The sequence below is a fragment of the Berghia stephanieae genome, chromosome 8 (assembly GCF_034508935.2).
Source record: "Berghia stephanieae isolate SIO BIC M18660-M18661 chromosome 8, UCSD_Bste_1.3, whole genome shotgun sequence".
NCBI classification, from domain to species: Eukaryota; Metazoa; Mollusca; class Gastropoda; order Nudibranchia; family Aeolidiidae; genus Berghia; species Berghia stephanieae.
In genome coordinates, this window is record NC_088367.1 from 28254178 (window position 1) to 28275476 (window position 21299).

Genomic DNA, 21299 nt, shown 5'->3' on the forward strand with positions numbered 1-21299 from the left:
TGAACATTCCTGAGAGACTGTTGGAAATTCGAACCGGTTTGACCTTTGAGAGCGTGGGATCGTTCATTCTTGAACCGTTAAAGACCGCTACACGATGAAAACCGTGGCCTACAGGAGTAAAACACACGGAGTAGTCACACTCATTTCAAATTGTAACCTAATTAGAGAAGAGGGGTGATGCCTTCTTTATTTGCTCACCGTACTTCATTGTTACTTCGATAATTTAATAAAATTTGAAATTTATCCCCATTAACGGAGATAATGGCATCGCCCAAGGCGTTGATCGAGTTGTTCGTGGCGTTGATACACACACGCAACTCCTACCTACCCCCCCCCCCCCCCCCCCCCCCCCCCACACACACATTAGAGGGCAGCGAGCATTGAAGAGTAAGAGAGAGACGTGAAGTTATAATAAGAGGGGGTGGATGAGGTGATAAGAGGGGTCGATGGTGACTTTTCACCAGATCTAACAAACTCAGCTACCCATTCATTGCTGAGTAGACAGGGATTCAGAAAAAAATCGACTGCACCCGGGATCGATCTCTGGCCCTTTGCGTATAAAGAGAGTGCTCTATCAACTGAGCTATCGGGGTCCCCAAATATTCTATTGGACTTTTTTAAAATTCAGACGTTATAACTGGGTTTTTTGGAAGGAAGAAACTAATGAAACTCATATTATTTGATTAGTAAAAACACCAAACGAAATTTTAATATTATTGTATTATTTTAAATGACAACACTGCGATAGAAAGGAGTGGTGACAAGAGATGGACAAAAGAAAACAAAAAATCGGATTTGCTACTTGCTAGGTTCGACACACACACACACACACACACACACACACACACACACAAACACACACATCTTTTGTAGTCACATACATTTCAAACAATAACCCATTAGAGAAGAGGGGTCATGCCTTCACCATAGATCATTGTCATTGCGATCATTATGGTGTAGTAAATTTTGAAATTTACCCCGTATAATGGAATCGTCCAAGGCGTGCGCCTCCTGTTCCCCCCATCTCACACACGAAAGGGCGGTTTGCGGAGTGGAGGTTGGTGGTCGTCTGCCTGTATGGTCGTCTGTGTCGTTTAGTGTATGGCAAAGGGGGGTGGGTGCGATTAATTAAGTGGGATGGGTGGTGATTGGTGGAAGATAGGCAACCGAAGCAACGAATCGCTGGGGAAGTAGTAGGCTATGGCGCGAGACCGTAGGACCGTGGTCCTTGCAAGGACCGCCCCGCACTAGTTGAAAGGTGATAAGAAGTGAGGACCGGCGCCGGTCTTCCCCTCTGGGACCGGTCTTCGGTTCACAGCTAAAAGACCGTCGGACCGCGGTCCAGACCGGTCTTCAGCGCGGCACTACTTTCCACAATTAGACATGCAGCTCGGTTGATAATAATTTTTTTTATTCCCTCAGGGGGCCACTTGTTACCAAAAATCCAATCCATGTCATACACATACACTAAAAGGAGCCTATCAGTGGTTTGTATAGGCAATAAAAGTTGATAAAAAAAAAGAAGATAAATCATAAATAATTCATAAAATTTTTTAATCATCAACATACGATTTATAAAATGATTTGAAAACTCAACTCACACAATCAACAAATGGTCCCAAACTCAAAACAATGTTTCACTCTCAATTGCACTGCATTTGATTCCTTACTTTTCATTTTACTACATTCAGTCCACAAAATTACTGTTGATGCACACGATTTTAACTGTGTAAGCTCCAAGCGAACTTCCACATTATTTCTAACTCAACACAAGTGTGAGATATACAGCGAAATCCCGATAAAGCCAACGCCCCTGGACCAGAAATATTGGTTGACTTTATTTAAGCAAGGTTGAATTTATCCATAATTATTGGAACACTCAACGCCCCTGGACCAGAAATATTGGTTGACTTTATTTAAGCAAGGCTGAATTTATCCGTAATTATTGGAACACTCAACGCCCCTGGACCAGAAATATTGGTTGACTTCATTTAAGCAAGGTTGAATTTATCCATAATTAATGGAACACTCCTAGACAAAGTACAGAAAATTTGAGACCAATGCAAAAGTTCACTTCAATAGTGTTGACTTTATGCAGATTCCACAGTATACAGTCACTGGTATAAATGGAGTATTCAAAGGTTATCATCAGTAACCAAATGCAACAATATTTAATGAAGCTGGCATTTGTTAAATTCTATTAAGATGCCAATGAAATATTCCTAAGGTAATGTGGAATTAAAGCCTTATTTCTGATCCATGAACTCTCCCCCTCCTAGAACATTATATTCTCATTTTACTAAATTCAACATCAAATTCTCATCTGGCAAAACTAAATATAATATCTCACAATCAGATCTGTCATCAACATTGAAAAGCTAAATATAATCATAAAAATGACAATTTTTTAAAAAGTTATGACAGCAAGGAAGATTATTATTTTTTGCTCACACGCTTAGCTCACAAGCTTATATACAATGCGGTTCAAACTTCTTGAGTGGTACTGCTTTACCGCCATTCTCCTATTTAAACAGGTCACTGTTAGCAACACATAATGTGGCTATGGGAATTTTAACCAAAAAAAAAGTGAAAACAATATTATTACAAGGATCAGTTGAAAAGAAAACTATCACGGCCTTAAAACTAATGAAAATCCCCCCCAAAAAAACAACAAAGGACAAAAAAAACAAAACCTGAAAAGAAAATTGTATATCTGCTCTTGTCTAAATACTAAAATTAGTATCTGACTAATATACAAGAGGCAGTTCATAGCATTGCATAGTAGAACTACAAATAAAGTTATAACTTTAATTTGAAAAAAAAAAAAGAATACTTTGATGATACAACATGACAGTTGTATAGAGGAACTCACATACATCCATATATCGAGCACATTCCCATAACTTTTCTCAAATGTTGCTGCTCGAAGCTCGAAGAAATAAATAACAGTGTGAAATTGAATGTAAGCTTCAATTTAACTATGAAAACAGATAAAATGGACGTTTCAGGTTTCCCCTTTATCAACAAAACCCGAAACGTCCATTTTATATGTTTTCGTAATTAAATTGAAGCTTACATTCAATTTCACGTTGTTATTTATTTCTTCGAGCTTCGAGCAGCAACATTTACATTCTTTTGACAATCTCACACTTGGCAGTAGGGATAAGTACCATAACATATATATATATTTCTTAATAATAACAGCAGTACACTTTACAAACCACGTCGTATGATAAATTTGTAGGATGGATGGTGGTTTTGACAGAATGTGTGGCGAAGTGAATCACTGAAGTAGAAGAGCTTATTTATAATTTACAGAATGAATGGGATGGATGGATGGATGTTTTATTCATCAGAATTATCCTCAGCTTGTATCCATACCTCCTTCTTGCTCTTGACCTGATTTTTTTAAGAAAGGAAAGGGGAAGGGGGGGGGGGGGGGGGGGGGATGGTTAGCAATCAATTTTAACTTTAAAATTATTTATATTTAAAATAGAGGACAACAATAAGGCGATAATTCCACAGTACTACAATTAATATCATATTGATCAATCTCACTTCTTTCATCAATTGAAGAAGTCATCTTTTATTCATATTTTTTTTTTTAATGCGGTGAAAGGTTCTATCCATTAGCGTCACATTTTCGGTGCTGAAGGCTAATGTGACATTGTGACATTATGAAGATGGGAGTAGATGAGAGGCTTTATGATTAAGCGATACAGCAAAATTTCGTGATAAATAATATCCATTTAACTAAAAATTTGACAAGATGTATCTGTCACCTGATGTAATAGATGCCAGTTTTTCAATATTTACAATACAAACACCAAATAACTTTAAGTATAAGACACCAATTTTCATTTAAACCTCAAACATATTTCTACACCTTGTTCATAAATCTACATTTTCTTTGCATTAGAAACACAATTGTCTCATACATCAGCATCAATATCTTGAACAAACCAGTCTTCTGATCTTCTAAGTGGCAAAGATGGCAGCTCTTTCAACGAATGTCTAATACAGTAGAACTTGGAAATAACGAGTTCGACGGGTCCACTCCTGATTACTCGCTATTTCCGAGTTCTCGCTATTCCCGAGTTGCCAGGAAAGGTCATTCGGCCGTACAAAAAGATGGAAAGACAATGTGTGTATGTATGTGTGTGTGTTTGTGCGTGTGTGCCGCAAATGACTGTGTGTGGATAAGTGGGGTGGGGGCGGGGTTGAACACGGCCTTCGTTAACTACGTAATGATGGCCACGGGTTGAAGTTGATCCACCCCTAAAACCCACCCTTTCCATTTCCATCAAGATTTCGTGTGTGTGTGTGTGTGTGCGAGTATTTGTATGTACTAGGCATGTTTGATGAGGTAAGCAAGCGCATCACTCAATCACTGACCCACTGAAAATTTCAGTTCATTTAATGATGGTTCCACGCTCCCCTCTCTCGCTGATCATGTCGTTCGTCGCTGATCGATGCTGCTATGTTGACATGTTGGCTGCCAGTGCTTACCTCGCGCGTCGCGTGGCACCACATTGGGTGAATAATTGACCCCCACCCCCAATACACACACCCAACCCCCACCCAAATTTGTTTCGCCTACTATGTATTACTACAGACTAGGCTACTATGTAATATTACTCGTAACGAAAAATAAGAAAAGGAAAGAAGCTAGACTAAAAATATTTAAATCGCCCTTGTCTGTTGTTTTGCTTTACTTCGTTCGAAGTCCTTGGCTGGGGCAAGAAATGTTCGTTATTTCCGAGTTGACCTCTTTTTCATACTTGCTACTTTCATGCTAATTTTATTGACTCAAATAAGAGAAAAAAAACGGGGATTTAGATTTTATTTTATTTTTTTTTTTTTGTTTGTTGCTTTAGGTCTCTTCCAACACAATTGAGGTTATATGAGAGACCGCTGAAACAAAAAAACAAGCAATCTAACAAAAATAGTACAAATGTAAATCAAAATCATAACCTAAAGATATCATAAATAACTATATAATTATAAATAACCAAGAACAAACAGGCAGAAGATTTACAGAAAAAAAATATCCCCTGTCAAAAATACAATCACAAACCAAAGAAGCAGGAGAGGCTAGTAAAGAGAAGAAGAAACGACATCACTATCGGATCGTACACCCATGCGAACATCATAGGTATATGATTCAAGGGTGATGCTCCCATCCAACCACCCGCGATTTAGATTTTACTCGCTATTTCCGAGTACGTTACTTTCATGTTCTACTGTATACAAAAACATCATTTTCAACAATATGGAACATACTTAATGCTGGTACAGCCATGTGTAGATGGGTGAATACATAGTGTAATGATGTCATCACAGTACAGATATTAAAAACAAACAAGGTGTCTTATCTATACTTACCAATCTCATTGAACATAAATTCCTGCTGATATTCTCTTAAGAACTGGGAAGACCGCGACTCATCAAGGAAGAGAGAATAAACCCGTTTGATATCGTCTACGTCAACCTCTGAACCCTGGTGACCAAATGCAATTATGAATAAATTTAGCATGGGGCGGGAAATAAAAGGGTTTTCCCTTTATCAACAAAACAGGATGAATGAAAGAAACGCTACAGATGAATGAGACATTATCACATACTATCTCATTCATCTGCAGAGTTCCTTTCATTCATCCTGCTTTGTTGATAAAGGGGAAACCTGAAACGTTCACATTATCTGTTTTCGTTTATTAAACTGAAGCTTACATTCAATTTCACATTGTTATTTATTTTGTTCTTAATCTAGGCGTATTCAACTGATATTTCATAAAGTCAACCTTGCTTTAAAGTCAAACAATCTTTCTGGTCCAGCAGTGTTGGCGGTTATGTGGTCTAGTGGTATGACACTCGCTTTCGGATCGGAAGGTCCTGGGTTCGAGCCTTGCTCGGCGCATAGTTGAGTCCTTGGAAAAGACACTTTACTACATTCTTTCACCGTACTCAGGTGTAAAATGAGTACCTGGCCGTCAACAGCGTTGTCTCTGTTGGAAATAAATTGTAATATCGCCTAACAGGCGTTATGTCTCGTTCTACATGTTACGTGTTGCTGTTGATCAGGGACCCTTTGTAAAGCGCTTTGAGCACATTTAGTGGATATTGCGCTATATAAAAGCTCTAGTTTTTGTTTTTTTGTGGTTTTTTATTTATCAGGATTCCACAGTACATGAAAGCAAATGAAGAATAGAAAGAGGATTTCAGATTAAATAAAAAATATCCCAGTCTCCCAATCAAAAAGCACACACATTTATTTTGCAGGGTTTTTTCCTAAACCATTTACCTTTCGTTTGCGACAAACCAGATGGGCAGCTGTGATTAACTGTATAGCGTATCTGAGACTTGTCTCCAGTCCAATACGGGTTAATACTGTCAGGGCATCATCACTCATCTCCACATCTTCCTCTTCGCATCTACAACAAAAATACAAACAATGAAAGAATTCATCCCACGACAATTATAACGCTATCCTATTGCAAACCTGCAAGTTGAATGGATCAATGAGATACTAAGCTGCTAGACGCTGAGGACTGTAAAAAATAATCAACAAAAATGTATTTACAAAATTATTTTTTAAAAAGTAGTCCTTCAGAGCCATTCAGCCCATGGAGCCAGGGTTTATCCCGGTTTCTATAGCGTGAAACGAACAATAGAAATTCCTTGCTATCCGTTGGATAGGATGCTAGTCTATAGCAAAGTACTTTCCGCCAAATCTAACAAGACCCAGCTACCCATTCACTGCTGGGTGGACAGGGGAGGGAGGCGTCAGAGAAAAAAAAATCTAGACCGCACCCGGGACCGACCTCGGGCCCTTTGCATGTGAAGCGAGTGCTCTACCAACTGAGCTATCAGGATCCCCAAAAATGTATAAATAGCTTCAAAATTTTCTTTTTACAAAGAAATACAAAACACCGAACATTTTGGGCTCAAAACTTTTCTTAGCCAATAACCAAAACAATACAAACATCACTTTAAATCACTGATGTGCCAAATACTTATCAGCTGTCTGTCTGGATTTCATGTGATGTTTTAATGTTTGCACTGAGCTTGTTATTGGCCGAAGAAGGGTTTTGAACCTGAAACGTTCTGTGTTTGGTAATTTTATTCTTGTTCAAACCAGTTATATCTGTAGTTGTTCGTGCTCAAAGGATTGTATATTTTCATTAATTTAGTTGGAATTTCTAACCAATCTGCAGTTACCACCAACAGTTTTTTAGAATTATTGAGGGTTGATAGGGCTGAAATCCTAAAAGTGTGTCCATTATGAAATGTTACATTTGCAGACTGGCCAACTTTTTAAGACAACATTCGGAAAATTTAAAGGCAAATCTGGTATTTAAATCAAGGCGTGTTAATGATTATGGTGGTTTTTTTTCTGAAATGCAATCAAAATCAGAAAGACAAATGGTAATTTGGAAAATCGGAAGATAGGGCAAGTCTACATCTGGATTTGAATATGTGACATTTATAAGTATTATTGTAACACATGGGTCTAATGATTTCCATTCCTACGCGCATAGAGCCTCGTGGCAGAGAATTCTATACACAATATGTAAGAATCCATTACTATTATTTTTATTATTATTATTATAATTACTATTATCATCATTAAGTACAACTTCTGATTCTTTAAATTCTGCTTTGTAAAGAGTTTGAGGAATAAAATTTACCTAATCTTAAGAATCTGTTTGATCTCTTTTTCTTCATACGGGGAAGTGGAGATGATGACAAGACGGTCCAGCAAATCGATGGGGATACCGTGGGGGCTAACGTATGAGGTGCCTCGAATCCTATAGAAATAGAAAATGAAAGAAATACACAATTGGGTTAAATATCATAAAATTGCATGGTAAAATAGCATGTTTATAGTTTATAATTATCCTCCTATCTGGATTCATAAAGGTCACTTTGGGTCACATTTCTCTATTTTATATTGAAAATTGCTATTGGGGTTACATGTAAGAGCCCAGTCAAAGAAATGCCAGATGTATTTGACGAAAATAGCAATGGGCTAAAAATAATCATTTTTGACAAACTTTTAAAAAGAAAAAAACTATGCTTAAAATGACTTATTCACAACAATATATTAATTGAAACTTTCTCATAAATTATTTCAAATAAAATATATAGATTTAAGTTTCTGATTGACAAACCTGGTGATTCCTCTGTTGGTGGCCATGATAAGAATGGGTGCCATGTCAGACTCCAGAGCTCGATTGAGGAAAGAGAAGCATTCAATATCCAACATGTGGACTTCGTCAATAAACAACACACCGGGTACAATCTCTGCCTTGCCTTCTTCCCTCCACTCTGCCACTTTGGAGTTGATCTGTTCTCTCACTTCTGTTTTGATCTCCCCAGTGTCCCCTGTAGATTTGATCATATTTGAGACATTAAGCTTATTTACTCAAATTACTTGACAGCCAGTACAGTTAATGCTATTTCTACCAATCGAAAAAGTGAATTAAAAGTAACATTTGCAGGCGGAGAAATGGAATCAAGCCTTTATAGAAAAATTCTAAACTTTTGAAACCAACTTGGATTTGGACATCTAAGGAGCTGGAAACCCATAATGCCAGTAAAACGGAGTTCAGATGATAAAAGTCAGGATTTTTTTTACAAAGGCAAATTAAGAAAAAAAGAGGTTTTAAAATGATTAGAGCATCAATCTTGATCATTACAATAAATTACTACAAATTGAGAGACTCTGTAATGAAATTTAATAGAAATGTACCGTAAATTACATTTATATACATCACTAAATTTTTAAGGATTGAATTAAAGAAAAAAAGAAAAAAACCCAAACAATTAAGGGTTTAAAATTTGTCTTGTCTTATTTATTTAAGCAATTTCTAAAGACATGAAACCAAAAACGTCACATGATTTTATTTCTTTACTGAAGTAAATGCTTACAATTTTAAAAGGAGATGCCCAAAGTTGAAATTCTTATAATCAATTATAGTTATACTCAAGTCATAAAAGCAAATTTTTCTGATTGCCTTCATATCTGACAATGTGTTATTGCAAAATAATGTTTTGGGTTTTTTGGTGTCCTATTGCAGGAGGAAAATTGCTTCGATGAAAAATATACTCTAAATTCAAAGTCATAATTTTACATTTATTTCAGCAATAAAACTTTTTCAATCCTAAATACTCATTTTTTAAATATGTCTTGAATATAAGTAAAGACTTGATCATCAACATGGCCAATACTCATGTTGACTTACCTGAAAAGAGTGCCAGGAACCCTTGTGTGCGGCTATTGATGACATCAATCTCATGTAAAGTGACTGTATGTACAACCTCTTTTCGCTTCTGGAGTTCTCCCTCAGGACATTGCACAAATTTTGTCTGCAAATAACAATAGGATAAAAATGAATAATTTGTGCAAAGCTTCTCTTCATGAAATGGCAATGATACCACCCTTGAATCATAGAAAAGGGAACATATCCATCTAGTTTCCTCTTAACTGTTGCCTTTAGATAACAAATACTTTCATCTTTCAAAAAAATCATCTCACCATTACTCATTACTGACCAATGTCAGCCCGTAGAACTCAAAAGGGCCATAAAAATAGCATCCCTGCATATTGTATCAACACAACTTAATATTGTTGTATATTAGTATATTACAAAATCGGCTATGTGGTCTAGTAGTATGACACACGCTTTCAGATCGGAAGGTCCTGGGTTCGAGCCTTGATAGGCGCATAGTTGAGTCCTTGGAAAAGGCTCTTTACTCACATTCTCTCACTGTACTCAGATGTAAAATGAGTACTTGTCTGTTAACAGCGTTGCCTCTGTCCGAAAAAATTGTAACATCGCCTAACAGGCATCATATCCTGTCCTACATGTTACTGTTGGCCAAGGACCCCTTGTAAAGCGCTTTGAGCACGTTTAGTGGATATTTCGCTATATAAAAAACATTTTTTTTTCTTAAAGCTGCAAAAAAAATGACCTTCTGGCACAGACTCGTACGGACTAAATACAACACAAAAAATAAAGGCATTTGTCAAAAATTGAAATACTAAAAGAGGAAAAACTATGAAGGCACTGACCTGAGCTCCCATTGCATCGTAATCCCTAGCCCTGGTAAAAGAGCGACCCAGCTTTGTAATTTTCCCAGTTGCCTTATCAATGGTGACAATATCTCTGTAAAGGAAAGGAAATTTTACAATCAAAGTAAACAATCTGTACATCCGGATAAATAATTTCAAGGTAACGGTACAGTGTTTGCAGGTTAGATACAGACATGAAATGAGCAACATCAACAAAAAATTATTTTTAAAAAATAATTAAAACCTGAACTGTTCTACATTTTAAAACTGCCACCAATATTCCTCAGATACACAAGATATAAACAAATATAAAATTTGAAGAAATTAAATTCTTTAATATTAACAATACAAATCTGAAAATTCAAAGTTTATCAGAGAATATTATCTCTTTATATGAAGTTTTGTCTCACAGCTAAATAGCACCTTTTATATCATGACTAAAACAATTACAAGTCAAAATCATGTCTTGAGAAAAAAGGTCAACATAGAGCTCGACTTTAGCGGGAAACCTCTGAAAAGCGGGAAATCTTAAAGACAGCTCTTTCTTTAAACAAAGCTAGGGCACCCTGCACTCCCGGGCCAGATCCATTTCCTCTGGTAAACGGACCACAGCAATTGCTTGCTATCCTTCGGATAAGACACTAGACTTATCGCAAATTACTTTCCTCTAGATCTGATGGAGCCAATCACTAATGGGTAAACAGGGGGTCAGGAAGGATGCTTATGAAATAGGTGAGCTACCAATTGAGCTATCAGGAGCCCTGTTTAAGTGCCATAAAATAATTTTAAAAGCAGACGATAATATCCTTGATATTCATTTGGTGGTTGGTAAAATCTAATTCTGACCCTGTGATAAAAAAAGAAAGTTTGCCTAGCCCCGCTCTAATTCAGTCTAAACCAATTGCTTTTAAAGCATAAGAGGTAGTGATGAAGAAAAAAATTAATAAAAAACAAAGACATAATAATAATAATAATAATAATAATAAATGAGCTTTTATATTAATAACAAATGTATAAACAAGAACATAATCACAATCACATTAAAGTAAAAACCAAAATAAATAAATAAATAAATAAATAAAAATACACAAGAGCTTTCAACATTAATAAAGACCAAGGATTAACATGGCAGGTTTAAATCCTCCAAACTGACTTACCCTGCCTGAGCCTTCTCTTTTGTTAATGATTCAATCATTTTCTGACCCAGCTGGTAAATGGTTTCCATCTCAGTTGTCTTAAGAGTCAACTTTCCCACTTTAGCTCCCTTAAAAAATTAAATTCAAGAAAGAAAATGAAAAACTAAGTTATAAAATTTAAAAAAAAAAAGTTAAGCTGGAATTAGAGATGCTCCAGTGGTTGTCAATCATTTTTTGAAACCGTAAACACTTTCAACTTTTACTTAAAAGCTTGTTCACCCCAGTCGTCACAATAAACTAAAATTGTATCGATCTTAATGAGAAAATCAGGATTATGTGCAGCTGAAGCACTAAGAGGATAAGAAAAGAATAAGAATAATGAGGGGGGGGGGGGGGGTGGGATGCATTGTGCATGGGGTCAGAAATGTAGTATCAAAAGAAGAAAAAGAAGATGAAGAAGAAGACAATGTGATGATATGATGATGATGATGATGATAATGATGATGATGACAGGAAGTCTGGTCAAATAAATGTGACATTTTTGCATGTAACTCAGGGTGACAAACCCAAAAATGGTTGAATATAATTGATTAAGAGTTAATCAAATCATACTCACAGTTCCTGTAGCAGGACGGTCTATCTGAACTTCAACGATTTCCCCCTCAATTATTTCTGTTTCCTCTCTAGAGAAAAACAGAGAAAAGACAAATGTGTAGTAAATGTTATATTGTGAACTTTAGTAAAAGAGGATTTAAAACATTGTTGCTTATAATAACATAAAAATAACACTTTTAAGGATTTATTATGAAATGATTGGAAACCATAGATATAATGCAACGAATAATTAATATCTGTTAACGCCAATAATTCTTTTAAAAAAACAACAACAACATGTGTTGTTTAAAACAGCCTGTTGGGTTTCCGACTTAAAATTTCGATAATTAATTCTTTTATCATAAAGTTTCTCAGAAAGCAGGACAAGACATGTTATCCAGATTTGAAAAAAAACAAGGAAAAAAGAGATAAAGAACAAGAATAGCAACAACAACTCAATGGATGAAACTTCAATGTTTCCAGAAAGCATGCTAACAATGCAGTGGAATACTACGTGGATTGCTTAATAAATGGCACAACAGATTCCATAAAAGTCTTTTTGTTTTACTTTTACTATTTGCACATAAAATAATAACAATGACCAAATTTAGATTGCACTTACCCTTACACTTACTAGATTTAAAAGAAAATAAAAGAAGAAAAAAAAAAAAAAAAAAGACTCACTTGATGCGGACGCCAATAGATTTCCTAAAAGCTTGGGTGAGAGCTTCTGTTTTACTCATTTCAAGAGAAAATATTTCACTACCAGCTATGCTGGTGAAGGGAGTGTCTGTACCAAGAGCTTGGGCCATACCTGTAAAATGAAGGATTGATCAACAATAATGAATAATGTTGTCAATTTCACCAAAAAAATGCCCTCCATAAGATCTTCTACAAGACAACTGTAATCATCCACATATACCAAACCCCCCCCCCCTCCCCTCCCCCCACCCCAAAAAAACCCCCACTTATAACAGAAAATAAATCTTTGCCTTTTAAAAAAAATTTTTAAATGTGTGTAACTTCCTTTTCCATATTTTATCCCAGGCCTGATCGCAATACATTAGGACAGATTAGGTTAAGAGAGAGCTGGAAGGCACAAATATCATTTCACAGCTCAAGACTTGAACTGTAAATAAAAATGTATCTTTACTCATCACTTGGCTGTATTAAAAATACCCGAGAGCAAAACAATTCCATTGGATAATGCCATATTTAACTAAATTCTCTCCTTTTTTTTTTCATATTCTTGGACAAAACTGTCAATCATAATATGCAACTTTGTACTGGTTGGCAAACCCGAAAATCATGAAATCTCAAAGAGCAATTGTCTGTTCTGAATATAATCGGGTAAATCAAGACAGATTTCAAGTTAATATTTTTAAAATCTGATAAAAAACATTTGAAATAATAAAAAAGGTAGTTAAAAATAAAAAGTCCATTTGAGAGATAGAGAGAGAGAGGGGAAGAAATGGTGGTCTGGTGGTATGACACTCGCTTTCAGATCAGAAAGTCCTGGGTTCGAGCCTTGATCGGCACATAGTTGAGTCCTTGGAAAAAGCTCTTTACTCACATTCTCTCACCATAAATATGTACCTGGCCGTTAACAACGTTGTCTCGATCGGAAATAAATGTAATATCGTCTGACAGGCGTCATGTCTCGTTCTACATGTTACAATTGGTCAGGGACCCCTTGCAAAGTGCTTTGAGCATGTTTAGCTATACAAAAGCTCAAGATATATAGATATGTTTCTATTCCAATCTTAACTCTCCATTTCATTTATTATTCAGTTAGAACTCGAAAGAGTTTTTCTTTTTCTATGTCACCAGCTTACCCATTGCAATGGCAGTCTTTCCTGTTCCTGGCTGACCAGCTATGAGAATACCTCGACCAGCGATTTTACCTTCCTGGGGAATAAACGAATAAAAATAACAATCATAGTTAAAACTTTTTCAATTTTAAAGGTCAAAATAAAAAAAAATTAAAAAAAGATATTAATACAAAGAAATTAACAGTAGAAAATAAATATAGAAACAGTAATGATGTAAATAATAATAATAATAATAATAATAATAATAATAAAACAATACACTGGTTTCTAAGAGCCTAATTGTAAAAAAGCCATCTGGAGCTTTATCTGTATCCATTGTCCTCTTACAAAATCATCACCCAAACTGACCTTGATGATCTCCAATATGACACCAGCGGCCTTCCTGGCCTTGACCTGGCCCACCATTCCCTGGGACACTTGTCTCGCTTCCAAGGCATCGTCAAGACCCAGACCACGAATGTGAGAATGAGCACCTGTTTTCATATAGGTTTGTTTTTTTTAAAACAAGAAAATAAAACACATTATTTGAAAATATAAAAAAAAATACAAGCTGATAACAGATATAATGCAACGTAAGTACGTTCATTACAATATTCCATATGGTCTAGTGGAACAAATTTAATATCAAAATGATGCAGAAAATTTTGAAAAACTCTCCCACAGTTTGGATCAATTAATTAATAGCAGAATCAGACAACAATTATTAGAGAGAATGGTAAAATTTCATAGTAAATCAAAAATGTTGTCCATGGTTTTGACACATGCCTTTATAATATATATCAAAAACACATAATGCAATGATAGCATATTCTAATTCTAATGATGCTCATACATAACATGATGTTTTGTATTCATAGCAACTATATGATACAGCGTCTTGCTTCTAAAATTAATTCAATGTGTCATTTTCATCAAGTAAGCCAAGGTAATTGTAGTAAAAAAATAAAATAAAATTTCAAGAGAAGAAACTTCATGAATGAGTCTTATTGACAAGTACTTTTCTTGGTTACCGCTATTCATGGTAGTTTTCTTTTGAGCTTCAGAAGCCGTAAGTATATATATGATCAATATTGATTCAAAGTTGAAGATTAACTTTTGTGTACAACATACCTATGCGCTCAATTCGTGTGACTTCGCGGACTTCTTGAACCTTTTCTGCTGTTTGCTGGAGAGTAAATGATAAAACATGAAAAAAAAATTTAATGGATTACAAAAGTAACATCCCACTCCAAATCCTAACTTGGAACTTTCAATAAAAATTAGCAGGGAGATCTCCCACTACATGTACAAAGGTACATGTGATAGACCAGCGTCCTATTTGCAAGCAATTGTTACAGTAACTGTCTATTGGGATTCCTTTTTACTTCTGACTGATTTTTAAAAATCTGAACATGACCAAATTCTGTCACAAAAACATATGCAATTCACACTTATCCATTTAAGTTCTCTATCGATTCAAATAGTATTTTAATTTGTCCTGACTGTCTGTGTGATAAATGAGTGCATACTTGAGAAATTAAATCTTTCTTGTTTTTGCTGTGATGGTATGAGCACTTTCAATGGTCTGCACATACAACTTCTGAACTAAAATCTAGATCTGTTTAGTTAAATGAAAGCCCTTAAGTTATTCAACTAAGACTAACTAGCACTAAACTTGCCAGCCAGAACTGCACTCACCAAGCGGTGTGTCTTTTTTACGAAACCCGCCGAAACCCAACAAAGTTATGGGAAGTAGGTAGCAGTGGGGAGTGAACCTGGGACTCAAGGAAGTGTACACCATTGGGGAGTGAACCTGGGACTGGGTTTCGGTGGGTTTCGTAAATAAAACAAATAGTGCTTTTTTACTAAACCCGCCGAAACCCGACAATATCGGGCAAATTATGGGAAGTAGACAACTGTCGGGAGTGAACCGGAGACTCAGGGAAGTGTACATCGGCGGGTTTTGTAAAAAAGCAATTAGTGCTTTATCAAATTTATTCATTCATGTCATTTGCTTTCAAAGTGACTGAATATCACTCTAATAGAGTGACATGTTGTTGTTTTTTCTGCTAATGTGCAATTTACATTTAAAATAAAATAAAAGTGGCATAAATCATATTTGAACAATTTTCTTCTGAATAGACATGAAGAAACATCTCCACACGGTGGATCTGTAGCACAGGTAGTTAAGCCATTTGACTCTTGATTGGAAGGTCCTCGGTACAAATTCAGAAGAAAAAAAAACAACACATTGTTGTCACAATAATAAAACTTATGAAAGTCAACAATGCAATAAGGGTGAAAATTTCTGAGTGATACCTAGCAGGTAACAATAGATATCGCTCTCACAACACCTAGCTAATGCCTGCCATTTACTTTGCCAAAAAATTAACCCTGCTAATGAATGCCTAGAACCTCAAGTGTCACCACCTAAGCAGCTTAGTTTTTTTTTAATATATGCAAAACGATCTGGCACATTGCATTGAGCCACCTGCCTCGGTTTCTTGGGAGACAAAACACTGGGTGTCAATGACTCAACTGACTTGTCCACAACGAATGTGACTTTTTTTTCAGGATTAAAATAATACATGGAAAGGATTTACTTTTACCAAGAAAGCATTTAAAATGGTCAGTGCTTTTTTATACAAAAGAAATAGTTCCTGCTGGGTGCCGCAATATTGTCTCTGCTTAGTTAACCAGATCATGTTTCATCTTACCATAGAAAATAGAATGTCAAATTGCATGAAAACTAATTTCAAAATACCTGTAGTCAGTGTCAACGTAACCGGTTACCATGCGCCTAGCCTCAGGATCTACGTACACGGTAACTCCGGTAATTGGTTTGCCGCTGCAATACAAGTAGTGAATGGACCTCGCTCTGTGTGTGTGTGTGTGTGTGTTATTTTAAAAAATCAAACAATACAATTTAACCCATAAAAAGCGAGATTCAATCTTACTTTAACCTAACACCAGATCTTAGTCTTAACTAATTTAACCCTCGTGATTTCCGCTCTCCTAAGAGATTTTGATACTTTTTAAAATAGAGAAAAAATTTTTACCCAGTTACTTACAATATAACATTGGTTTGTACATGATTTTATTCAACTGCAAATATCATGTAAAAGTTAAATACAGTAGTATTTCTGATAACGTGTATATAATTTGTCTCAGAAAAATGTAAACAACGGTGGAGTAAATGGTCGATGTCCGGGTTGAGTGAGTTAATGTTATCATTAAAAGACAAGCTATGCGATTATAGCTTAATTGGTGGAAACAATTTATTGTGTGAACAATAGGGAAACTATGATCTGGATGAAAAATAAAAAATCAGTGTTGCTGTTAAGAGGCTACAATTGCATGAATCACGTATTGTAAAGCACCTCCGTAACACCCCTTAGATCTACGTCATCAGACGACCCATTGTTTCTTTCATCTTCCCCAATGTTTCCCCCCCCCCCCCCCCTCCTCTCTCTCTCTCTGTCATAGTGTCATCCCTTCCCCTTCGCATCTCATGGTGAAACAAAAACTTTCAGCTCGGTTTGCAAACACATGTAGGATTTGTCTCTCACAAAGAAAAAGATGCTCAAAATAATGCTAACACTAACACATTCATATTTGAAGTGAAAACTTTGAAATCCACCTCTTAATACTCTTAAGTTTCATTGCACTTAGGCTAAGGATCCCAACCTATCACCTCGTTATCTGCTCTTTGGTGTGGCAGGGATCACCCTTTCTCTAGACACACACCATTGTATTTATATATTGATGATGTTGCTGTTGACAAGTTGAATTTGACCGTTATGTCATGTGTGAGATTAATCGACTATGCATGGTCACTGTGCTGTACTGTAAATTGACCATGCCATGGTGTGATTTTGTTTTGACACACCATTTTAAAAACATACCTAATCATTACTAAGTCTAAGTTATTACTTTTAGTCTTTAACTTTAGTTTCTAGAATCATATTAATATTAACGTTTATTTCTAGGTCTTAGCTAATTAATAAAATAATAACTTTTATTTTTAATTAAGTTTGTTTTAAAAAGAAAAAGAGAAACAAAATAAAGAATATCATCAAAAGTGTCTCATTAAAGTATTATACCGAAAACGAAAAATACTCGTTTGTCTGGTATTATTTATTAATTAAATATTTCAATTGAGCACGAAGAACTTCTCTAGAAAGGGGAGAAAGTTCCAGACCAAAAGAAGATTCATGAGAACAAGTTTGGAAACGTTTGTCAACGCCGACACGCTAACATTCAATTCATGATATAAATGACGGCATGGAGGTTGCCAAAATGTATTGATCAACTATAAAATATGTTCGCTTGATTATTGGTATTAGTTGGAGATAACGTCTAAGCATTTCCCTCGATATATAAGATTTTTTTATTGGAATGTGATACTTACTGCCGCCATGCTGCCGGTATGTTGTTTGTATTGATTGGCAACGCCACCTTGCCCAATGTTTGCAAGGTAGATAACTCATAGACTCGTGAAAATTGATATTCGACCTATTTTTCTGATGCTTCAAAATTCATATGATTTAATAATTAATGTATAAATCCCTAAACCGGAGAACAATTGTTGATACTAAAAAAAGACAATGAATAAATCGACTAATAAAATAAATCAATAAATATTTAAATTAATATGAAAGTATAAATGAATGAATGATAGAATGGGTAATAAATTTAAGAGACACAATCCATGTTTTACTCTTTATATATTATTATGTTGGTATTGATTATGCCCCTTAATTAACTGAAAAAAAAGAAAGAAAGAAAAAAGCAGTTCAGTCCTTGCTCCCTGAGAGAAAGCATCGTTCCTTATTTGATCTTCTTAGTTATTACTATAATAATATGAGAGCATGTTATGTGAGCATAATATACGCTGTATCTGTTATTTATATATATATGGTATTGCAACACTCAAATCACAAAAGAATGAATGAATAGATTAATACTATTATTATATTATGAGTTAGGCAGAGAATACAAACGTTAGGATCGCCTTATATATCCAAAGGGTAGGTAGGGTTTTTGGATATACAAGCGATCTAGCAGTCTACGTGCGTCTAGGTCTGAATTAAAAACGAACACTTGTAATACTAGTGTCTAAATTGATAATTGACCAATTGATAATGATGATAATATTTGGTGTCGAATTGCCACAAATGCAACGAATTGAAAATGAAATGAATATGTTTATGTTGTGTATATCGCACGCGTGAGAGAGAGGAAAAGAGAGAGAGAGAGAGAGAGAGAGAGAGAGAGAGAGAGAGAGAGAGAGAGAGAGAGGGAGAGAGAGAGAGAGAGAGAGAGAGAGAAAATAAGTAGGAGTGAAATATCTGTTCAATGTTATAGTTATCATATAACGTTATAACAAGTGTAACTAAATGACAAATTGCCATATTTATGGACAATAATGATCTATTATTATTATTATTATTATTATTATTATTATTATTATTATTATTATTATTATTATTATTATTATTATTATTATTATTATTATATATTCTTCTTCTTCTTCTTCTTCTTCTTCTCCTTCTTCTTCTTTTTCTTCTTCTTCTTCTTCTTCTTCTTCTTCTTCTTCTTCTTCTTATTATTATTATTATTATTATTATTATTATTATTATTATTATTATTATTATTATTATTATTATTATTATTATTATCATTATTATCAAAATATGATTGTTGAATTTTGATATTAGAAAATTGTACATACAGGGAAATATAAATTTTTAGGACTAGAAAACCTATGGAACAAATTGATTTTATCTTATTTATATATATATATATATATATATATATATATATATATATATATATATATATATATATATATATATATATATATATATATTATAATATATTTTTCTTAAAATAAAATAACAAGTGCTAAACAAAATCCACGTGAAATGTTCGCCACTTTGAATCACCCTTCAAATAATTTCGAGGACCCTATTGCTACTGCACTTAAAAGATAAATATCACGAATTCGGAATACATTGGGAAAAGAGGAAACAATTGGATTCAGTAGTCTGATGTCACGCCGCCCGGCAACGGCCCATCTTGGTTCTAAACAAAGAAAATCATTACTTTTTATTCTTCATGCTGGCTAAAACTTTTCATATGCCTTGTGATCAGAATGTGTAAAAGTCAAAACATGATCAAATTTATGTGTTTTTTTCCTCTGGATACGCTTTTATGCTCGCCTGAGAAATATTTCATACGGCGTCCGCCATTGTTCCGATAGTTTAGAGCCAGTGTTACTAAGTTACCATGCGTCATTAGGAAGGAAGTGACGTTACGACTGTTGAAGAGTATTGAAACACAAGTGGAGGAAACTAGCCCACTTCCAGTAGTAATCGACGAATTTGAACTGAAGTACTGTCCGCGCTGAGACAATGCTCTAGAACAACTAGTCCAATTGATCAAATTCCTTCATGGCTTGTTCTTTCTAGTTCTAATATTTTGGTTCCCGTTCTCATCCATATTGTAAGTGCTAGTTTGTTTATTGGTAAAGTATCTAACAATCTTAAACATGCTATTGTCACTCCGACACTAAAGAAACCCAGTCTTGACAAAGAAAACCAAAATGATCATCAACCAGTCTCGAATCTAATCTTCATATCTAAACTAATTGAGAAAATTGTTGTTTTTAGGCTTAACACGTTTTTGAATGAACACATACTATTATTCTATAACTTTCACTCTGCTTATCACCCTTTCACAACACTGAAACTGCTCTAATTAAAATTCACAATGCTACCATTAATAATTAATGTCAGAAAAAAAGATGTTATTTTCATACTACTCGACCTTAGTGTCGCCTTGACACAATAGACCATACTCGGTTAATCGACAGACTAAAGACACCATACGGATTTTGGAATACTGTTCTTGGTTGGTTTTCTTCCTACCTCTCTGACAGGAATCAACCAGTATCTGTAAATCGGCATAATTTCTCTACTCCTTGTCCCCTCTCTTTTGGTGTCCCACAGGGATCAGTTCTGGGACCCTCTTTATTCTCCCTTATATCAGACCATTTGGTGACATCATCTCCAAATATTTTATTGAGTTCCATATTTACGCAGACGACATCCAACTACTGTTTCCCATTAATACTGACAATTATTATCTCAATGTAATAGCGGCTATATACTATTGTATCTCGGACATAAGTAACTGGATGTGTTGCAATAAACTCAGGTTAAATGAAAACAAAACAGAGGTGTTGCAAATCGCAAGATGTGGCCACGTGGATCTTTCTATTGTTTTCATCTGGCACTTTTGAATTATTTACAGAAATGTTGCCGCTCTTGACAAATTTACCCTTATGTCCTCGTTAAAATTTCAAGTTCGCCCGTTTTGCTCCGGGACACAGTATCTTAAAAAAAAAAAAAATCCTCCAACAAAAGTTGGGGCCATGGTGGTATCTAGTTTTCTTGGCTAGTGGAGGGTAAGTTATGTACTCTCAAAATCTTCTTCTTCTCGTATACCTTTATATCGAAGATGAAGGCACTCGTCTTTTTGAGTTCTTCTTAGTATGTTTTTTTTTTTTTTAATGTAGAAAAGTTGCAGAGGGTCATCTCTCTTCTTTATGGGCTGAGCAGTGGCGTGGGGCCATTGGATCGAATGGTGCCAGGCACCGCACCAATATTTTTAAAAAAT

General features: G+C 35.1%; 1 protein-coding gene across 1 annotated transcript; it reads right to left on the reverse strand.

Moving 5' to 3' along the window:
* Positions 1-3129: 3129 nt before the first annotated feature.
* LOC144978465 (ruvB-like 2) lies at positions 3130-18078 on the reverse strand. Its single transcript, XM_078924579.1, has 14 exons — positions 18028-18078; positions 14748-14802; positions 13986-14110; positions 13641-13713; positions 12490-12619; positions 11828-11894; positions 11233-11339; positions 10076-10169; positions 9246-9369; positions 8172-8385; positions 7689-7808; positions 6302-6431; positions 5386-5500; positions 3130-3399 (listed from the first exon to the last, which is right to left on the reverse strand). Exons 1-14 carry the CDS (start codon positions 18034-18036, stop codon positions 3365-3367), a joined length of 1398 nt encoding a protein of 465 aa, XP_078780705.1. The 5' UTR covers positions 18037-18078; the 3' UTR covers positions 3130-3364.
* Between the last annotated feature and the right edge of the window lie 3221 nt (positions 18079-21299).

Bases quoted from the DNA above. Each gene is read 5' to 3' on its own strand.
- LOC144978465 (XM_078924579.1), bottom strand. The intron at 11,340-11,827 runs GTGAGTATGATT...TAATTTTTTAAG, and splicing joins ACCGTCCTGCTACAGGAACT to GGAGCTAAAGTGGGAAAGTT. The intron at 7,809-8,171 runs GTTTGTCAATCA...CTATTTCTATAG, and splicing joins ACCAACAGAGGAATCACCAG to GATTCGAGGCACCTCATACG.